At 53.4% G+C, this 13,407-nt stretch overlaps 2 protein-coding genes across 7 annotated transcripts; both read left to right on the forward strand.

The window, feature by feature from the left end:
* The first annotated feature begins 1,069 nt into the window (after positions 1 to 1,069).
* Positions 1,070 to 11,410, forward strand: MPV17 (mitochondrial inner membrane protein MPV17). 6 transcript variants are annotated; one of them, XM_024764403.1, is made up of 8 exons: positions 1,111 to 1,196; positions 1,575 to 1,649; positions 8,248 to 8,363; positions 8,582 to 8,674; positions 8,768 to 8,863; positions 9,112 to 9,144; positions 9,400 to 9,452; positions 10,439 to 11,410. In XM_024764403.1, the coding sequence occupies exons 2-8, from the start codon at positions 1,580 to 1,582 to the stop codon at positions 10,506 to 10,508; spliced, it is 531 nt and encodes a 176-aa protein (XP_024620171.1). In that variant the 5' UTR covers positions 1,111 to 1,196; positions 1,575 to 1,579; the 3' UTR covers positions 10,509 to 11,410. The 6 variants fall into 6 exon arrangements, with proteins under 6 accessions (XP_024620168.1, XP_024620170.1, XP_024620167.1 ...); XM_024764400.1 differs by lacking the exons at positions 1,111 to 1,196; positions 9,400 to 9,452 and adding an exon at positions 1,070 to 1,088 and having other exon boundaries at positions 9,112 to 9,331; positions 10,439 to 11,377; XM_024764402.1 differs by lacking the exons at positions 1,111 to 1,196; positions 9,400 to 9,452 and adding an exon at positions 1,078 to 1,088 and having other exon boundaries at positions 8,283 to 8,363; positions 9,112 to 9,331; positions 10,439 to 11,377.
* Positions 11,411 to 12,201: 791 nt separating this feature from the next.
* UCN (urocortin) lies at positions 12,202 to 13,119 on the forward strand. Its single transcript, XM_024764396.1, has 2 exons — positions 12,202 to 12,311; positions 12,573 to 13,119. Exon 2 carries the CDS (start codon positions 12,586 to 12,588, stop codon positions 12,964 to 12,966), a length of 381 nt encoding a protein of 126 aa, XP_024620164.1. The 5' UTR covers positions 12,202 to 12,311; positions 12,573 to 12,585; the 3' UTR covers positions 12,967 to 13,119.
* The last annotated feature ends 288 nt before the right edge of the window (positions 13,120 to 13,407 follow it).

A 13,407-nucleotide genomic window follows, 5' to 3' on the forward strand; every position in this document is an offset into this window, starting at 1 on the left:
CCTCCTTACTGTGTTTCTCCAGTTACCCGTTACAGGATTCTCCCTGCCTTAATCATATAGGAATTGAGTAAACTGGGGCTGGAGCTAGTCAGGTAAAGACCCTGAAAGAGTCAGATATGGTTGCCTCCTGAAGTGTGAGCTCCCTAGGGATGATTAAGCAAAGGCTGTCAGCCTTGTGAATGTTTCCACTACCCTAGAAAGGATGTTGCAGTATATTCACAAAATTTTAGAATGTTAGAGCTGGAAAGGGATTAGGAAATCACCTCATCTATTGGTTTCCTAACAGTTTTAGTTGTGGGCCCTTGTTTAAATGTGGCTTTTTCTAGAAGTATACATGTATTTTTTAAAGGCTTAGGTAAAGAAGAACCTGTGATACCCCTTCCCCAAACATCTATAAAGCCCTAAAACTGAGGAGCCCAGTTTGAAAAACAAAGTCCAACCTTCTAATTTAACAGATGAGGAACTTCAAGTCTACTGATGACCAAGGCTGCAAACCCGCTAGTTATGAAACCAGTATCTAAACTGGAGGTTCTGTAATCCGAATTATTTCCAGGGAACAGTCATCTTTACGCAGCATTTCTAAAGGCTACCGTGCACAAAGCATTGATCTAGTTGCTATGAGGACAATAAATACCAACAAGACCCAGTTCCACCCATTCAGGAGCTCACAGTTGAGGCTAGTGAAGAACTTACATTTTTTTTAAAAAAAGTAACACACACGCACGCATTTAACTATGGCTAATAGTTTCCAAACTATGATTCCTGAGACCGAGAACGACGTCTGGACCTTGGCCAGTTCCGGGATGCGGGAACAGTGAGAGTCTACCCAGGTTAAGAGGCCCGTGCAGCAGGGAGAGAAGGGGCAGAAGCAGACAGAGGTCGGACCCACGTGGGCAGGCGGGCCCCGCACCAAGACTCAGCGCAGACCGAGCCGAGCCCCTCTCCACGGTATTAGTGGCTGAATCCACTCCCATTCCGGCCCTGGATGCAGGGGAAAGCCTAGGGGTCAGCCGAGCGGAAGGGGCGGGATTTGGGGCGGAAGTCCCTCCGCCGCTCAGGTCACGTGGGAGGGCTGAGCTCGCGCGCTGGTGAGTAGCGAGAGTTCCGCGGTCACCGCTCAAGGCGCAGCGATCCCGTAGCGGCAGCAGCGTTTGTGACCGTTCCAGGCCCAGGGAGTCAGAGGCCGTTTTTCTGGGGTGGAGTTGGGCTCGGGAAGGATGCGGGGTGGTTCCCACTGAGAGTCTGAATCTGGGGACCGACCAGGCTCTGGGTGAAAGCCAGAGCAAACCTGTCCTCTTGTGTGTCTCGGTCGGGACAGAGGCCCCCAGATAGACCTGCTTCAGGGCTGGGGGTGGGGTGGCGGGTGGCGGCCACCGATATTCCATAGCCGCCCACAGCCTTCCTCTCTTCCCCGATTGCCTAAGGCGATCTCTGTGACAGGAAGCTGTCCAGGAAGCCTCTGCCCATTTAGAAGCGGGAGGGGAAGAGGGAGTGGGCACAAGGGAAGGACAAAAGTCTCTTTAACTGTGGAGAGGGGCAGTGGGGGTGACCCCCCTCTCCTCTCGCCTTGACAGAAAGCATGGCACTTTGGCGGGCATACCAGCGGGCTCTGACTGCTCACCCGTGGAAAGTACAGGTCCTGACAGCTGGTAAGTGTCCCTGTGGGACCTAGTGGTACCAGCGCAGGCTGACCTGGGAGGCAGAAGCTCGCTGCACCCCCGCCATCATTTTTTGCTTTTATTCAGACCCCTTGAAGGATTGGCTCTCACCCCAGTCTGTTTTGGAGGGAGGGTCCCCAAGGCTGTTCTTAAGGAAAGGGCTACGCATAGATGACCTGGCTATAAAGTAGGATCTGAAAGTCCTCACAAACCTGAGGAGTCATCCCCTTAGGATAAAGAAAGGCATTGCCCCGAGGAGGCCTTAACTTAGAAAATGAACAATAACAAAGGCTCCTTTAACATTTCACAGTGTGCAAAACACTTCCAGCACACATTATCTCATAGGGTCCCCACAAAGGTGGGGACACAAAGTGGGCTAAGATTACTTGGGTCCACATTAGATCACACACCTAATAAGTGCTGGAATCAGACTCTTACCCCAGTTTATTTTTCTTAGTATTGTTCTTATTGTGAAATATATCTTAATACACACAAAAAAATGATTAAGATATGTGTGTACCATTGAAATAAAAGTAAACTGAATACTCCTGTCTCAGTACCCAGCTTTGAGACCCCTTGAATGCCTGTCCCTAATTCATACATCCTAAGAAAAAATCACTTTCCTGAGTTTTGTTTCTATCATTCTCTTGCTTTTCTTATAGTTTACTATCTATGGATGTATCCTCAAACAATATACTAATCAAGGATTTATTTTTACTCTAAATCCAGTGATTGAGTAGCGACCTCACAAAGGTAACCCAGTGACTGACCTGTATTTATTTTCATCTCATTTTGCAGATTAGCTAATATGAGAGGAGATGGCACAGAGATAAATTTTATAGGGGGAAGGATTGGAAGGCCTGTGACTATTGGGGCAGTGCGAGAGTGACCAGTTAAGATAAGGGCTTGCCTATGTTTAGAGGAAGGGAACAGGATTCTAATGAGGACCATGGGCTTCTGAGAGGAAGACTGTTAAAAAGGGGTGGGGTGGGGGGATGCTACTGAAAGCCAGGATACAACAGAATTCCTGTTACTGGAATAGCCCCACATCAGCACTAGGAACTTCATTGAGTGACTGGCCAAGGAGTCTTTTGCTCCTCCCTGGGCCCCTCTCCAGCCTCCTGTGCCCAGCTATCCCCCATCCTGTCCTCAGAGTGTCCGTCAGCCTGCATGACTCACCTGGCTGCGTGTGTGGTGACTCATGCTGTACTGGGTGGCTGTGATGGGAACTGACACGCTGGGCCCTTTGCCCAGCCTCAGATTCCCTCAGGGACCCTAACTGCCAGAAGGAAGTTTCCCCCATCCCCTTTGTGGCCATCAAGAATAGGGAGGGAAGGATGGTCCTTGTGTTTCCTTACCCAAGGGATCTGCAGCGGACGAAGGCAGGAGCTAGAGCTCCAAGGGGTCCAAGTGCAGATACGTAGCTGCACTGGGGTGCTGGTCTGTCAGTGCTGGAGTGCTGTGGCTCCACACCCCGAGTCTTCCTCAGGCTGTGCCAGTATCTCAGCCCTGAAGCAACCGCCAGGTAGCACTTTTCTCAGACTTTCCCAGACCTTTCAGACTTTTCCTTCCCTGCTGCTCAGTGTACTCGAATCAAACTAATCAAGGGGGAAGTGGATTTAGCTCACTGAGCTGTTTTTAGATCCCAGCACGGTAGTTCCTAAGGTCCCATGGCATAGCTCATCACACTGGAAAACAGAATAGAGATTTCAGACTTGGAGTTAGAAGACCAAGGTTTGAATCTCAGAGCCATAGCACTTAGTAGCTGTGTGAATCGGGACAAGAAAATAAACCTCTTTGAGCCTCAGTTTCCTCGTTTAGAATTTGAGTTTAGTTATATGACCTCACAGAGTCAGTGTAGGGATTATCTCTGAAAAGGCTTTAGAAATCAGAAAATGCTCAAGAAACTTAAAGGCTCCAGGAGTTGGCCCTTTGTATGAGTGTTGACAACCCAAGAACAACAAGCTGTTATTTTTATAGTGGTGCTTGGGTTGGGTTTGTTCCACTAGCCATAAATTTGGAACATGGATAACCATCTAGGCTCGGTTCTCCAAAAAGTAGAGTCTGAAGCTTCTTTGCAGGTACTTTGTTAGGAAGTGATCCATGGTGGGGAGAGAGGGAAGAGGGACAGCCAATAGAAGGGTGCGTTATCAAATGGACACTGCTTAGGGCACATGGCTGCTCAGTCCCTTAGAACTGACTGAGAAGCTCTTTGAAATGCCTCTTAGGACTTTATGGGTGAATAGTCTTTTCTGGAGAAAAGGAGAAACCTTTACCCACTGGCTCCATCCCACGTTGGTCAAAGGTTTGCCACAGGGGATGTTGATGCCCGTGCTCTGTGCTCTACCAGGTTGCACAGGCATCATCCCCAGGTAAAGCACCAGTAGCTCAGCCTCAGGTAAGGCACAGGCCTGAGACAAGGACCCATCAGCTGAACTGCAGTGGCGGCTGCAGTAAGAGATAAGTGAATCGAAAAAAGAAGTGTCTGGTACACCTATTTTGGGCCAAGCCAGAGTCAGGAACAGGGCAGCCTGGGCAAAGGTCTGCTGTGTGTTCTGCAGAGTCTAAGTCAGCCTTCTCTCATCCTTTCCTGAGGGCCCTTCCTGTCTCCAGGGGGCCCAGTTCCATCCATCTTAGGCCACTCTGATCCTGCTGTGGAAGCAGCTGAGCTTCTGCAGACACTGGTTTCCCTGCAATCTGAATGTGAGAGCTCAACAGGCATTAGAGACCATCCAGTCCAGCCCCTGATACTACAGAGAAGGAAACTGAGGCATGAGGGAGGAGTGATATGCAGCAGGTTTCATGGTCAGTGGTGGAGCTGGCATTAGAACCTGGGGCACTTCCCAATGCACTGCCCTGCAATTGAGACACCTGGGACCTCAGAATGCTGAGTATAGTTCCAGCTGGTCTGGGCTTAGGTACCTGACAAGCTGCAGAACCCTCCATTTTGTCTTGCTTTCTAGCAGTGGGAAGGATTCAGGCCAGGAGTGGGGAGAGCACTCCCACGGATCCCAGAGGAGGCGCTCCCCTGTCACTGCTGGGCTTCAGCTCCCTCCACGCTCTGCCAGACCAAGCCCCTACCCCAGGCGGCTATTTAATTATTGGAGACTTCTGGAGAGGAATGAGACAGCACCCTGGCCCCCTGCCAGCAGCTACACCTGCCGACCCAGGCCTCCCATAGCCAAGGACAGTTTCCTGCTCCTCATTCCAACTTCCTGCCCCTCAGTTTTCTCATCTTCCATTAATACTTTGGTTTCTTGCATCTAAGACTCAACACACAAAAGCCAGGAGAGGAACAAAATAGGGGAAGTAGAGAACTTACCCCCACCCATGCCTAGGATGAGGGCATGGAAGTTGGGGCTTTTCCACTAGTGGGCAGAAGGTGGTCCCGAATAGATCTGTGCTCAGAGGCAGGCACTCCCCAAGCCCTCCCCCCCACCCCCCGACTCTGCTGAATCTGGTGGCGAGTGACGGCATGAGAACTGGCACCTACCCAGGGGCATGATGTCACACCCACGCCAGCGTCTGCCCGCTGGGCTCTGCGCCCAGCCTGGCATTGGGGCATCACCGCCCGGCAGCCCCTTGTCCTGCCCCATCGGGGCTCAGGCGTTATGTCTCGGCAGGCCTGTAGTCCCAACGCCCTGGAAACAAGTCCAAGGAAAGGGGAGCCAGAGTGCTGGAGGGTCCAGGTCAACCAAATACGTCCAAGAGGACTCCCAGAGCCTAGGACGGTTGGGGTCTGTTTGGGCTCTGGGTTGGGGAAGGTGGGATGAGGAATCTGGATGTCAGCCCTTCCTGCTCAATCACTCTGACCAAAAAAAGGCCTTGCTCTGTGCTTAGACCAAAGCCTTAGAGCTCCCTGGAGCTGCTGCAGGCCCACGGGGCCTCATGATCTGTGTTCCTCCAGGGGAGGAACTGGGCATGGTTCTGTCTGAAATGGACAGAACTGGCAGGGCTACAGGCTACACACCACCTGCTCACTCCTGCTGCTTGGTTGTCTCTCAGGCCTGATGGGCATGGTTTGGGGGCCTGGAATCCATCTTTCTCAAAGGCTGCCGGGTTGCAGGACTGTGGGACTGCACGTCAGGGACTTTGCTTTTCACTCCTGCTCTGCCTTTAGCTTGTGTGACTGTTGGTAAGCCGTGAAGAGTGAAAACACCCCTCTCTTTGTGACTGTTTCCCTCCCAAGAATATTGCTGCTTGCCCTCCCCACAAGGTGACAAGGAACAGAGGTGGTCACATTCTGGGGAGTGAAAGACAGAGAGGAAGTGCGTTAGTCCAGGAAGTGTCTTTGATATGCAGGCCTTTGGGGCCTTGTTTGGGCAGGAACCCCCCATGAGTAGCAGCCACAGGAGCTTCTTGGTGCCCACTGGCCCCTGAGCCCAGGTCTCAGCCTCTGCTGGGGATTCCCTGGCCTCCTGTACCCCCTTGAGAGAAGGCCTGGTTTTAGGCTCCACTCCTTAGCAAGTCACCTCATCTCTCAAAGACATTAAATGGAAGTGTGACCTCTACCTTCCAGACCTTTTGTGAGGATTAAATATATGAGAGCCCTTTTGTATACTGTAAACATCTTGCCAAATGTCAAACTGTTAGTCCCTTCATTTAAGCAGTGACTGTTTTTCTGTTCCCCCTTCCCCAGGCCTCGTCAGGGTCACTCTTCCCTTATGCATGGCCACAACAGCTCCCTCCCCTCCCTAGGCACGCAGCTGGTGACCCCAAGTTGTTAGGGAGAGGGGATAGGGTATTCAGTGCCAATTGTGGAGGGGGAGCGAGCCTTCAGCCCCACTGCTCCTCACACCTTGAGCCTGGGTGCATCCTTTGGGCTACACTTGGCATCCTCTGTGCCCTTCCCAGGGCAGTCTTGTTGTCTGGGTGGTACCTCTGACATTTCTCCCAGTTTATTTTCTGAGCACCTGCCAGGCTCTCGGTATGGTGGGGGATAAGAGAACAAAGACATCTAGGATTCTGTCCTTGCCCTCTGGGAGGCCATGTCTAGCCATGTTCTGGGAAGGGCCTCCACTACTTTGGGAGTTTCAGGGAGAGGAGAGGCAGGGCTCCCTTGGTGGGTGTGCTGGGGGTCCCAGCAGCTGAGGCCAGCAGCCTAGGTCACCTGTGGGTGCCCCAGCCCGACCCAGCTCTCAGCCTTACTCAGCTGCCTCTGACGAGGCTGCACAGGGGCAGGGCTGTGCAGGGGTGCGGGCGAAGAGCAATGAGTGTGCAGCCAGCACGGACGTCAGAGCCAGCTCCGGGCCAAGGATGAGGATGTGTTTGCCCAGTGCTAATTGAGGGCACAGGGACAGTGGTGGCTATGGGGCTGGAGGGGACTCTCATTACTCACTGTGATGGACAGGCAAAGCTGAAGGTCATACGGTCACTCCCAAGTGGCCCTAGTAGAAGTGTGTGTTTGCTAGAAACCATCACACCACCGTCACTGACGGGGGCTCTGCAAACAGTGATGGTTTCTTTTTTTTTTTTTTTTTTTTTTTTGTACACGGGCTCTAGGCACACAGGCTCAGTAGTTGTGGCTCACGGGCTCTAGAGCGCAAGCTCAGTAGTTGTGGTGCACGGGCTTAGTTGCTCCGCCGCATGTGGGATCTTCCCGGACCAGGGCTCGAACCTGTGTCCCCTGCATTGGCAGGCGGATTCTTAACCACTGCGCCACCAGCCAGGGGAGCCCAAACAGTGATGGTTTCTGTCTTGGTTTCTGGGTGTGGGTGTCCTACTTAGTGCTACTTGGAGCTGGGTGTCTGTGCGAGTGAGGGGAGGGGAAGCAGGTGCAAAGACCTGGGGAGAAATGGCCTTAATACCTGTTGGCAGCTCAGTCTGAGGCTGTGAATGGGAAGTCTGTGTGTACCTGACTGTGCTGGGAGGTGACCGGATCCTTCCTTGCAGGGACTCTTAGCAGCTCAGCCAGGCATCCTCCTGCCTGGGACCATTTGAACACTTATGTTTTAGAGTTATTCTTGCTGTTCTCCACAAACAGAGATCCCAAAACCAAGGTGAAGACATTGGCCAGGGCCTTGCCTTCGGCTGGGGGGAAAAACAACCCCAGGATCCCTTAGCGTTCTGCACATGATCTATTCATAGTAAGGCGTCCTGGAAAGAACACTGTCGAGGAAATCAAGCCACCTGGTCCTTGGCCTTGGCTCTACCACTTACTGGTTATGTGAGGTCTTGGACCTTCGTTTCCATCCATAACTCTAGAGTAAGGGGTTTGCACAAAAACATCTGGAAGGCCTTTCCAATTCCGACAGTCAGTGCATCTCAGCCCCTGGCACCTCAGATTCTCCTTCCCCTACCTGCGGTTTCTGAGTCCAGCTTTCCTTCACTGCTCAGTGCGGTGTTCTTGGGCCCTGGCCTGCTCAAGGCTGCTCATCCCAGTTTCTAACAGGACACATATTAAATATCACCACCCTTGGGGAGGTGTTACCATCCTTGAAGCAGCAGGAAAGACTGGCCATTTGCCCCAGAATGAAAGCCCTGGCCTCAGAGTGCCAGAGCCTCATTCAGTGGGCAGACTTACCTCCCTCCTTGGGATGGCAGCTTGTCCCTGGGAGGTGTCCTGACAACACCTGTGTACCCTGCACAGGGTCTCTGATGGGCCTGGGTGATGTTATCTCACAGCAGCTGGTGGAGAGGCGAGGTCTGCAGGCACACGAGACTGGCCGGACCCTGACCATGGTCTCCCTGGGCTGCGGCTTTGTGGTAAGTTCTGCCCACAGCAGGGCTGCCGGTGGATTGGACAGTGGTTTCAGTTCCCTGTCATCCTTTAGTTTCCCTTGGACCCTCTCACATCTAAGCCAGCCTTGAGTGTCTGCTCCCCCTGGGGTTTGGTTTCTAATATGCTGGGGAGGAGCTTTGTGATGTAAAGGCCTAATGCTCCCCTCTGCATCCCTGCTCCCCTCTTTGGGGGTTACTTTCAGGGCCCTGTAGTAGGAGGCTGGTACAAGGTTTTGGACCGGCTCATCCCTGGCACCACCAAGGTGGATGCACTAAAGAAGATGCTGTTGGATCAGGTGAGCACAAGGAAAGGGAGTTGGGGAGGGTGAGCTGTGTCAAGGGAGGGCAGGGGTTTAGGTGCTCACAGTGCTTTAATTTCTCTTCCCTAGGGGGGCTTTGCCCCATGTTTTCTGGGCTGTTTCCTCTCACTGGTAGGGACACTCAATGGACTGTCAGCCCAGGACAATTGGGCCAAACTCCAGCAGGTGAGCTGGGCAGGTGTGGGGATGATTTCTGGATGGCAGGCCGGCAGGCCCAGGGGAATGAGGCAGGCTTCATGGGGATGGGAAGGGTGGAGGTGCAGGCAGAGCCGCAGCTCTGGAGGAGAGGAGCTGAGGGGCAGTGGTGCAGGGGTGACTTCTCTGAACAGAAGTCTCTATGTGATACTCAGATCAGGAGGTCTGAGCTCCCTGGAAATGCAAATGTTCACTTGTTCCTTCTCTTGTCTCCTCAGGATTACCCTGATGCTCTCATCACCAACTACTATGTAAGAGCTGACGCCTCAGCTGCCTCCTCTTCCTTGAGTCCAGAAGTGCCAGGGACTGGGGGTCCTCCTGACACAGAAATCCCTCAGCTGGGATTATTCTCTCATTCCCACATGGGCACCATACTCAGGGAAGCACTCACGCAGTTGTGCAACGTATTCTCGTCTGTAGAAGCTGGAGTCAGACCAGGCAAGGCAGGGAGTCTGGGGTCAGGTGATGGAGGCAGCCCACCAACCTTTACCTTCTCTCTGTTGTAGCTCTGGCCTGCTGTGCAGTTAGCCAACTTCTACCTGGTCCCTCTTCATTACAGGTATGACAGATCCCCACACCACCCTTCAAGGAAGATGTACATTGTGAACGGTTGGAGACAAAGTGATTCTCATTTTAACCTTGAACTACCTTAGACCCCCCAGAACACTCTGCCCTGGTCAGAACTCCTCAGACTCCTGAGCATTTTATTACAGAGCATCCCAGAGTGTCTGCCCGCTGACTTCTTTCATCTTCCTAGGGAGGACCTTGCTCCACAGTCCTTGTCTCCATCCCACCTGGGCTCTCTACCTTTGATGGCATGTCTGTAGGGGCAGGGCTGCAGCCTAGGTTAGGCAGAAAGGTAGACCAAAGAGACAAGTAGGAACGTGGTCAGGTTAGTCCACTGCAAAATATTATTTTATCCTAGATAATGAAGGTAGTTGCTGAAATCTCAGTAAAAATATATAGTGGAACCAAGATGAGTGGTTAAAATTATTGGAGGTGTGGGGGCTTTGGGAACAGGGAAAAGCATGAAACTCTTCAGAGGGGACAGGCTCAAAATGGACATGAGTAGCACAGCTAAAAGGAGTATAGACTTATGAACTAAATGAAACTTTAGGGTCCTTGCAGTGCTCTTTGAAACTAGAGCAAGGTATATTTAAAATAAAGAGAAGGAGGTGCTACTTTATATGGCAGGCAGCACATTTTTCGGAAGATGAGATCTCAGCTGTACAAGACGGACAGGTGTATTTAGAAGGAGCCTGGACAGCAGTACGAATAATGGAGCCATGCATGGCGAGATGGCGGCTGAGGGGGGGTTAACTTTGGAGCTTTTGTCCAGGAGACAGAGCTCTGGGCTGGCACCAGAACCCGAGCTGGTTTTCCTCTCGTCTGAGCCACACATCCCTCCATGGGGGCTGAAGGAAGGAGAGCTAAATCTGGGCATTCTTGGAAATAATCCCCCTTATCCCACTGTACTTTCCCATCTCTCCCTGCTTGCTTGTCCTTGTTCTGCTTCTTCTTCACGGTGCCATCCCTGTTCCTTAGGTTGGCTGTCGTCCAGTGTGTTGCTGTTATCTGGAACTCGTACCTGTCCTGGAAGGCACATCGGCTCTGAGTCTGCCTCACTCCATCATTTCAAGCTTGCAGTGATGCAGCTTGACCCTGGAAGGGTCAAACCACCTCCTCAAAGTGGGCACATTGGTTTTCACAGGGTTTGGTGGCTGGTCAGAACTTAATGGGGTTAGCACTCTGAAGTGGCCTGTTTCACTCTAAAATGTAACCTGACTCCTGCTGAAATCACTAAAACCTTTATAATGGTCTTATACCCACCACATAGTAGGCACTCCATAAATACTTGTTGAACCATATGATTTTGTCACCTTCAGTTTACACTCATATCCCGGCAAGTACCACTCATCCCCACTCTCCATAGACACATCTGTTTTTCTAACCCTTCCCAGCCCTAGTCTAGCTCCAATTTTGGGGGAGCCCCTCAAGCTCTTTATATGGTGCCTCCATAAATATATTTCTAAATAGGTAATCTGGAACTTGCAGAGGCAATGAGTAAGACCCAGCAGAAACCGACTGGGGAGTCCCGTTTTCTAGAGTTTGGAAAGAGCCTGGAGACGACTAAGCCCAATCTTTTACAGATGAGGACACTGAGGTCCACAGAGGTGAGGTGCCCTGTCCACACCATGAGTTACAGGCAGAGTAGAAACTTGAACCCACATGCTATAGTTTGAATGTTTGTATACTCCCCAATTTATATGATGAAAACCTAATGCCCAAGGTGATGGTATTAGGAGGTGGGGCCTTTGGGAAGTGATTAGGTCACGAGGGCAGAGCGCTCATGGGATCAGTACACTCACAAAAGAGGCCATGTGCTGAGACAGCAAGAGGTGCCATCTGTGAACCAGAAAGCAGGTCCTCACCAGACACCAAACCTACTGGCACCATGATCTTGGACTTCCCAGCCTCCAGAACTGTGAGAAATAAATGTTTGTTGTTTATAAGCCACCCAGTTTATGGTATTTTTGTTATAGCGGCTCAAACACTTAAGACAGCAAGTTTCCTTACTTCCTACCCAGTGATCTTAACCTGGAGGTCAAAGATAAAGTAATACTGCTGCTGTGATTCCCAGGAGAAAAATTAACTTGGCTAAACTCCTGCTTTGGGGCAAACCTATAAGCAGATGGACCAGCCTTTTGTTGTCTGAAAGCACCCTGACCAGAGGCCCTCTTTTTTATGGTGCCTCAGTCAGACAGCCCTAGAATTTAGATCCTGGGGCTAGAATGACATCAAAAATCCTGGCATCTTAAGCTGCCTCAGACGCCTCTTGGGTGGGCACCATGATGGTAGCTGAGTGCCAGCAGTGCTGTCCTGATTGCCTCCGTTTACAGAACTGATAGCTGGGGCAAGGGACTGGGTCTGAGCAGGACAGCATTCTCCAGAGGCCTCTGGCCCCTTCTAGAGGCTGAGGACAAGGTCAGCACCATGGACAGCCCCCGCGGTCCAGTCTTCCTTTCAAGTGCCAGAGAAGACTGCAGATCTGGACTAGTCTGGTCTGGGGACAGGCCCCCTGGTCACTGCTGGCTGTTCTAAACAGGTGAAGGACTCTCATGGCTGGAGCAGTCTTTACTCCCCAACAGGCTTCTCCCTCTCTTGAGCCAGGTGTCACTTCCAGAGACGCGCCCCACGGGGTCTCGCAGCCGCAAGGGTCGGACTCGGAGCTGCGGCCGTCATTGCTCTACAATCAGTGCATGTTCCTCGCTGACGTCAGCCGGAGCTGTCCTGGCGCTATATAAGGCTGGCAGCAGTCCCGGGACAGACCCCGTGTTCCCCAAGGCGCCCTCAGCCCGCCCCGAGGGACAGAGACGGGAGCTCCTTCCTGCAGGGTACAGACGCTCTCCGGCAAACTGTGAGTGGCTCTCAGCGTCCGCCCTGACTCCCTCAGCACCGGGACTGCGCTCAGCTCACCCACCGCGACCCGCCAAGAGGGAGGGAGGGAGAAAAGGGTGGCACAGGACTGGGCAGCGGCTGGGGCTGGAGGGAAGGCTGTGGGCACCGGGCAGCAGTCGCAGGGGCCCGACAGGGGCGCTGGAAGTGCGCGGGAAGGAGAGTGGCTCCCCCTGCGACTACCCCTGGCGCGCCTCACCCTGCGCTGCGCCTGTGTGTCCAGGGCCGGTGGTACCATGAGGCCGGCGGGACGCGCGGCGCTGCTGGCGGCGCTGCTGCTTCTGGCACAGCTGCGCCCGGGGAGCAGCCAGTGGAGCCCGGAGGCGGCGGCGGCCGGGGTCCAGGATCCAAGTCTGCGCTGGAGCCCCGGGACACGGAACCACGGTGGAGGGGCCCGCGCGCTCCTCTTGCTGCTGGCGGAGCGCTTCCCGCGCCGCGCGGGACAGGGCCGATGGGGATCCGCGATCACAGGCGAGCGGCCGCGACGGGACGACCCTCCGCTGTCCATTGACCTCACCTTCCACCTGCTACGGACCCTGCTGGAGCTGGCGCGGACGCAGAGCCAGAGGGAGCGCGCCGAGCAGAACCGCATCATATTCGACTCGGTGGGCAAGTGATCGGCGGGGTCTGGGGCCCCGAAAATCTCGACCCCCACCCCCACCCCCGGGCTGAGACGTGCGCGACAGGAACTGACCCAGTCCCGCGGGGCTAGAGCGGCCTAGGGATACCCTGAGCACTCTCCGCGTTACTAGTTTTTAATAAAAGTGCCGAAGAGCCGTTGGCCTCTGCTGCGGGGCGCGGGGAACCACAGCAGGGTGTAAACCCGTGGGAAAGTGGGGCTCCCAGGTCGGCGAGAGGGGACCAGATGCTGCGGGAGGGCTCCGCGAGAACGGCTTTCAGCCAGGGTCCTGCGGTCCCCATCGTCCCCAAGTCTCCCAGGAACTCAAGCCCCGGTGCCGCCGCACCACCACCGACCCTCTTGGCACTGGGCTTGCGAATCCGTGCCTGATATCGAGGAGGTGCCCAACAGGGGTTCATTCCACTTCCGCCCCCGAAAT

The sequence above is a fragment of the Neophocaena asiaeorientalis genome, unplaced genomic scaffold (assembly GCF_003031525.2).
Source record: "Neophocaena asiaeorientalis asiaeorientalis breed wild unplaced genomic scaffold, Neophocaena_asiaeorientalis_V1.1 scaffold345, whole genome shotgun sequence".
Lineage (NCBI taxonomy): Eukaryota > Metazoa > Chordata > Mammalia > Artiodactyla > Phocoenidae > Neophocaena > Neophocaena asiaeorientalis.

Bases quoted from the DNA above. Each gene is read 5' to 3' on its own strand.
- UCN (XM_024764396.1), top strand. From the start codon at position 12,586: ATGAGGCCGGCGGGACGCGCGGCGCTGCTGGCGGCGCTGCTGCTTCTG.
- MPV17 (XM_024764400.1), top strand. From the start codon at position 1,580: ATGGCACTTTGGCGGGCATACCAGCGGGCTCTGACTGCTCACCCGTGG. The intron at 8,675-8,767 runs GTGAGCACAAGG...TCTCTTCCCTAG, and splicing joins AGAAGATGCTGTTGGATCAG to GGGGGCTTTGCCCCATGTTT. The intron at 9,332-10,438 runs GCAAGGCAGGGA...CCTGTTCCTTAG, and splicing joins AGAAGCTGGAGTCAGACCAG to GTTGGCTGTCGTCCAGTGTG.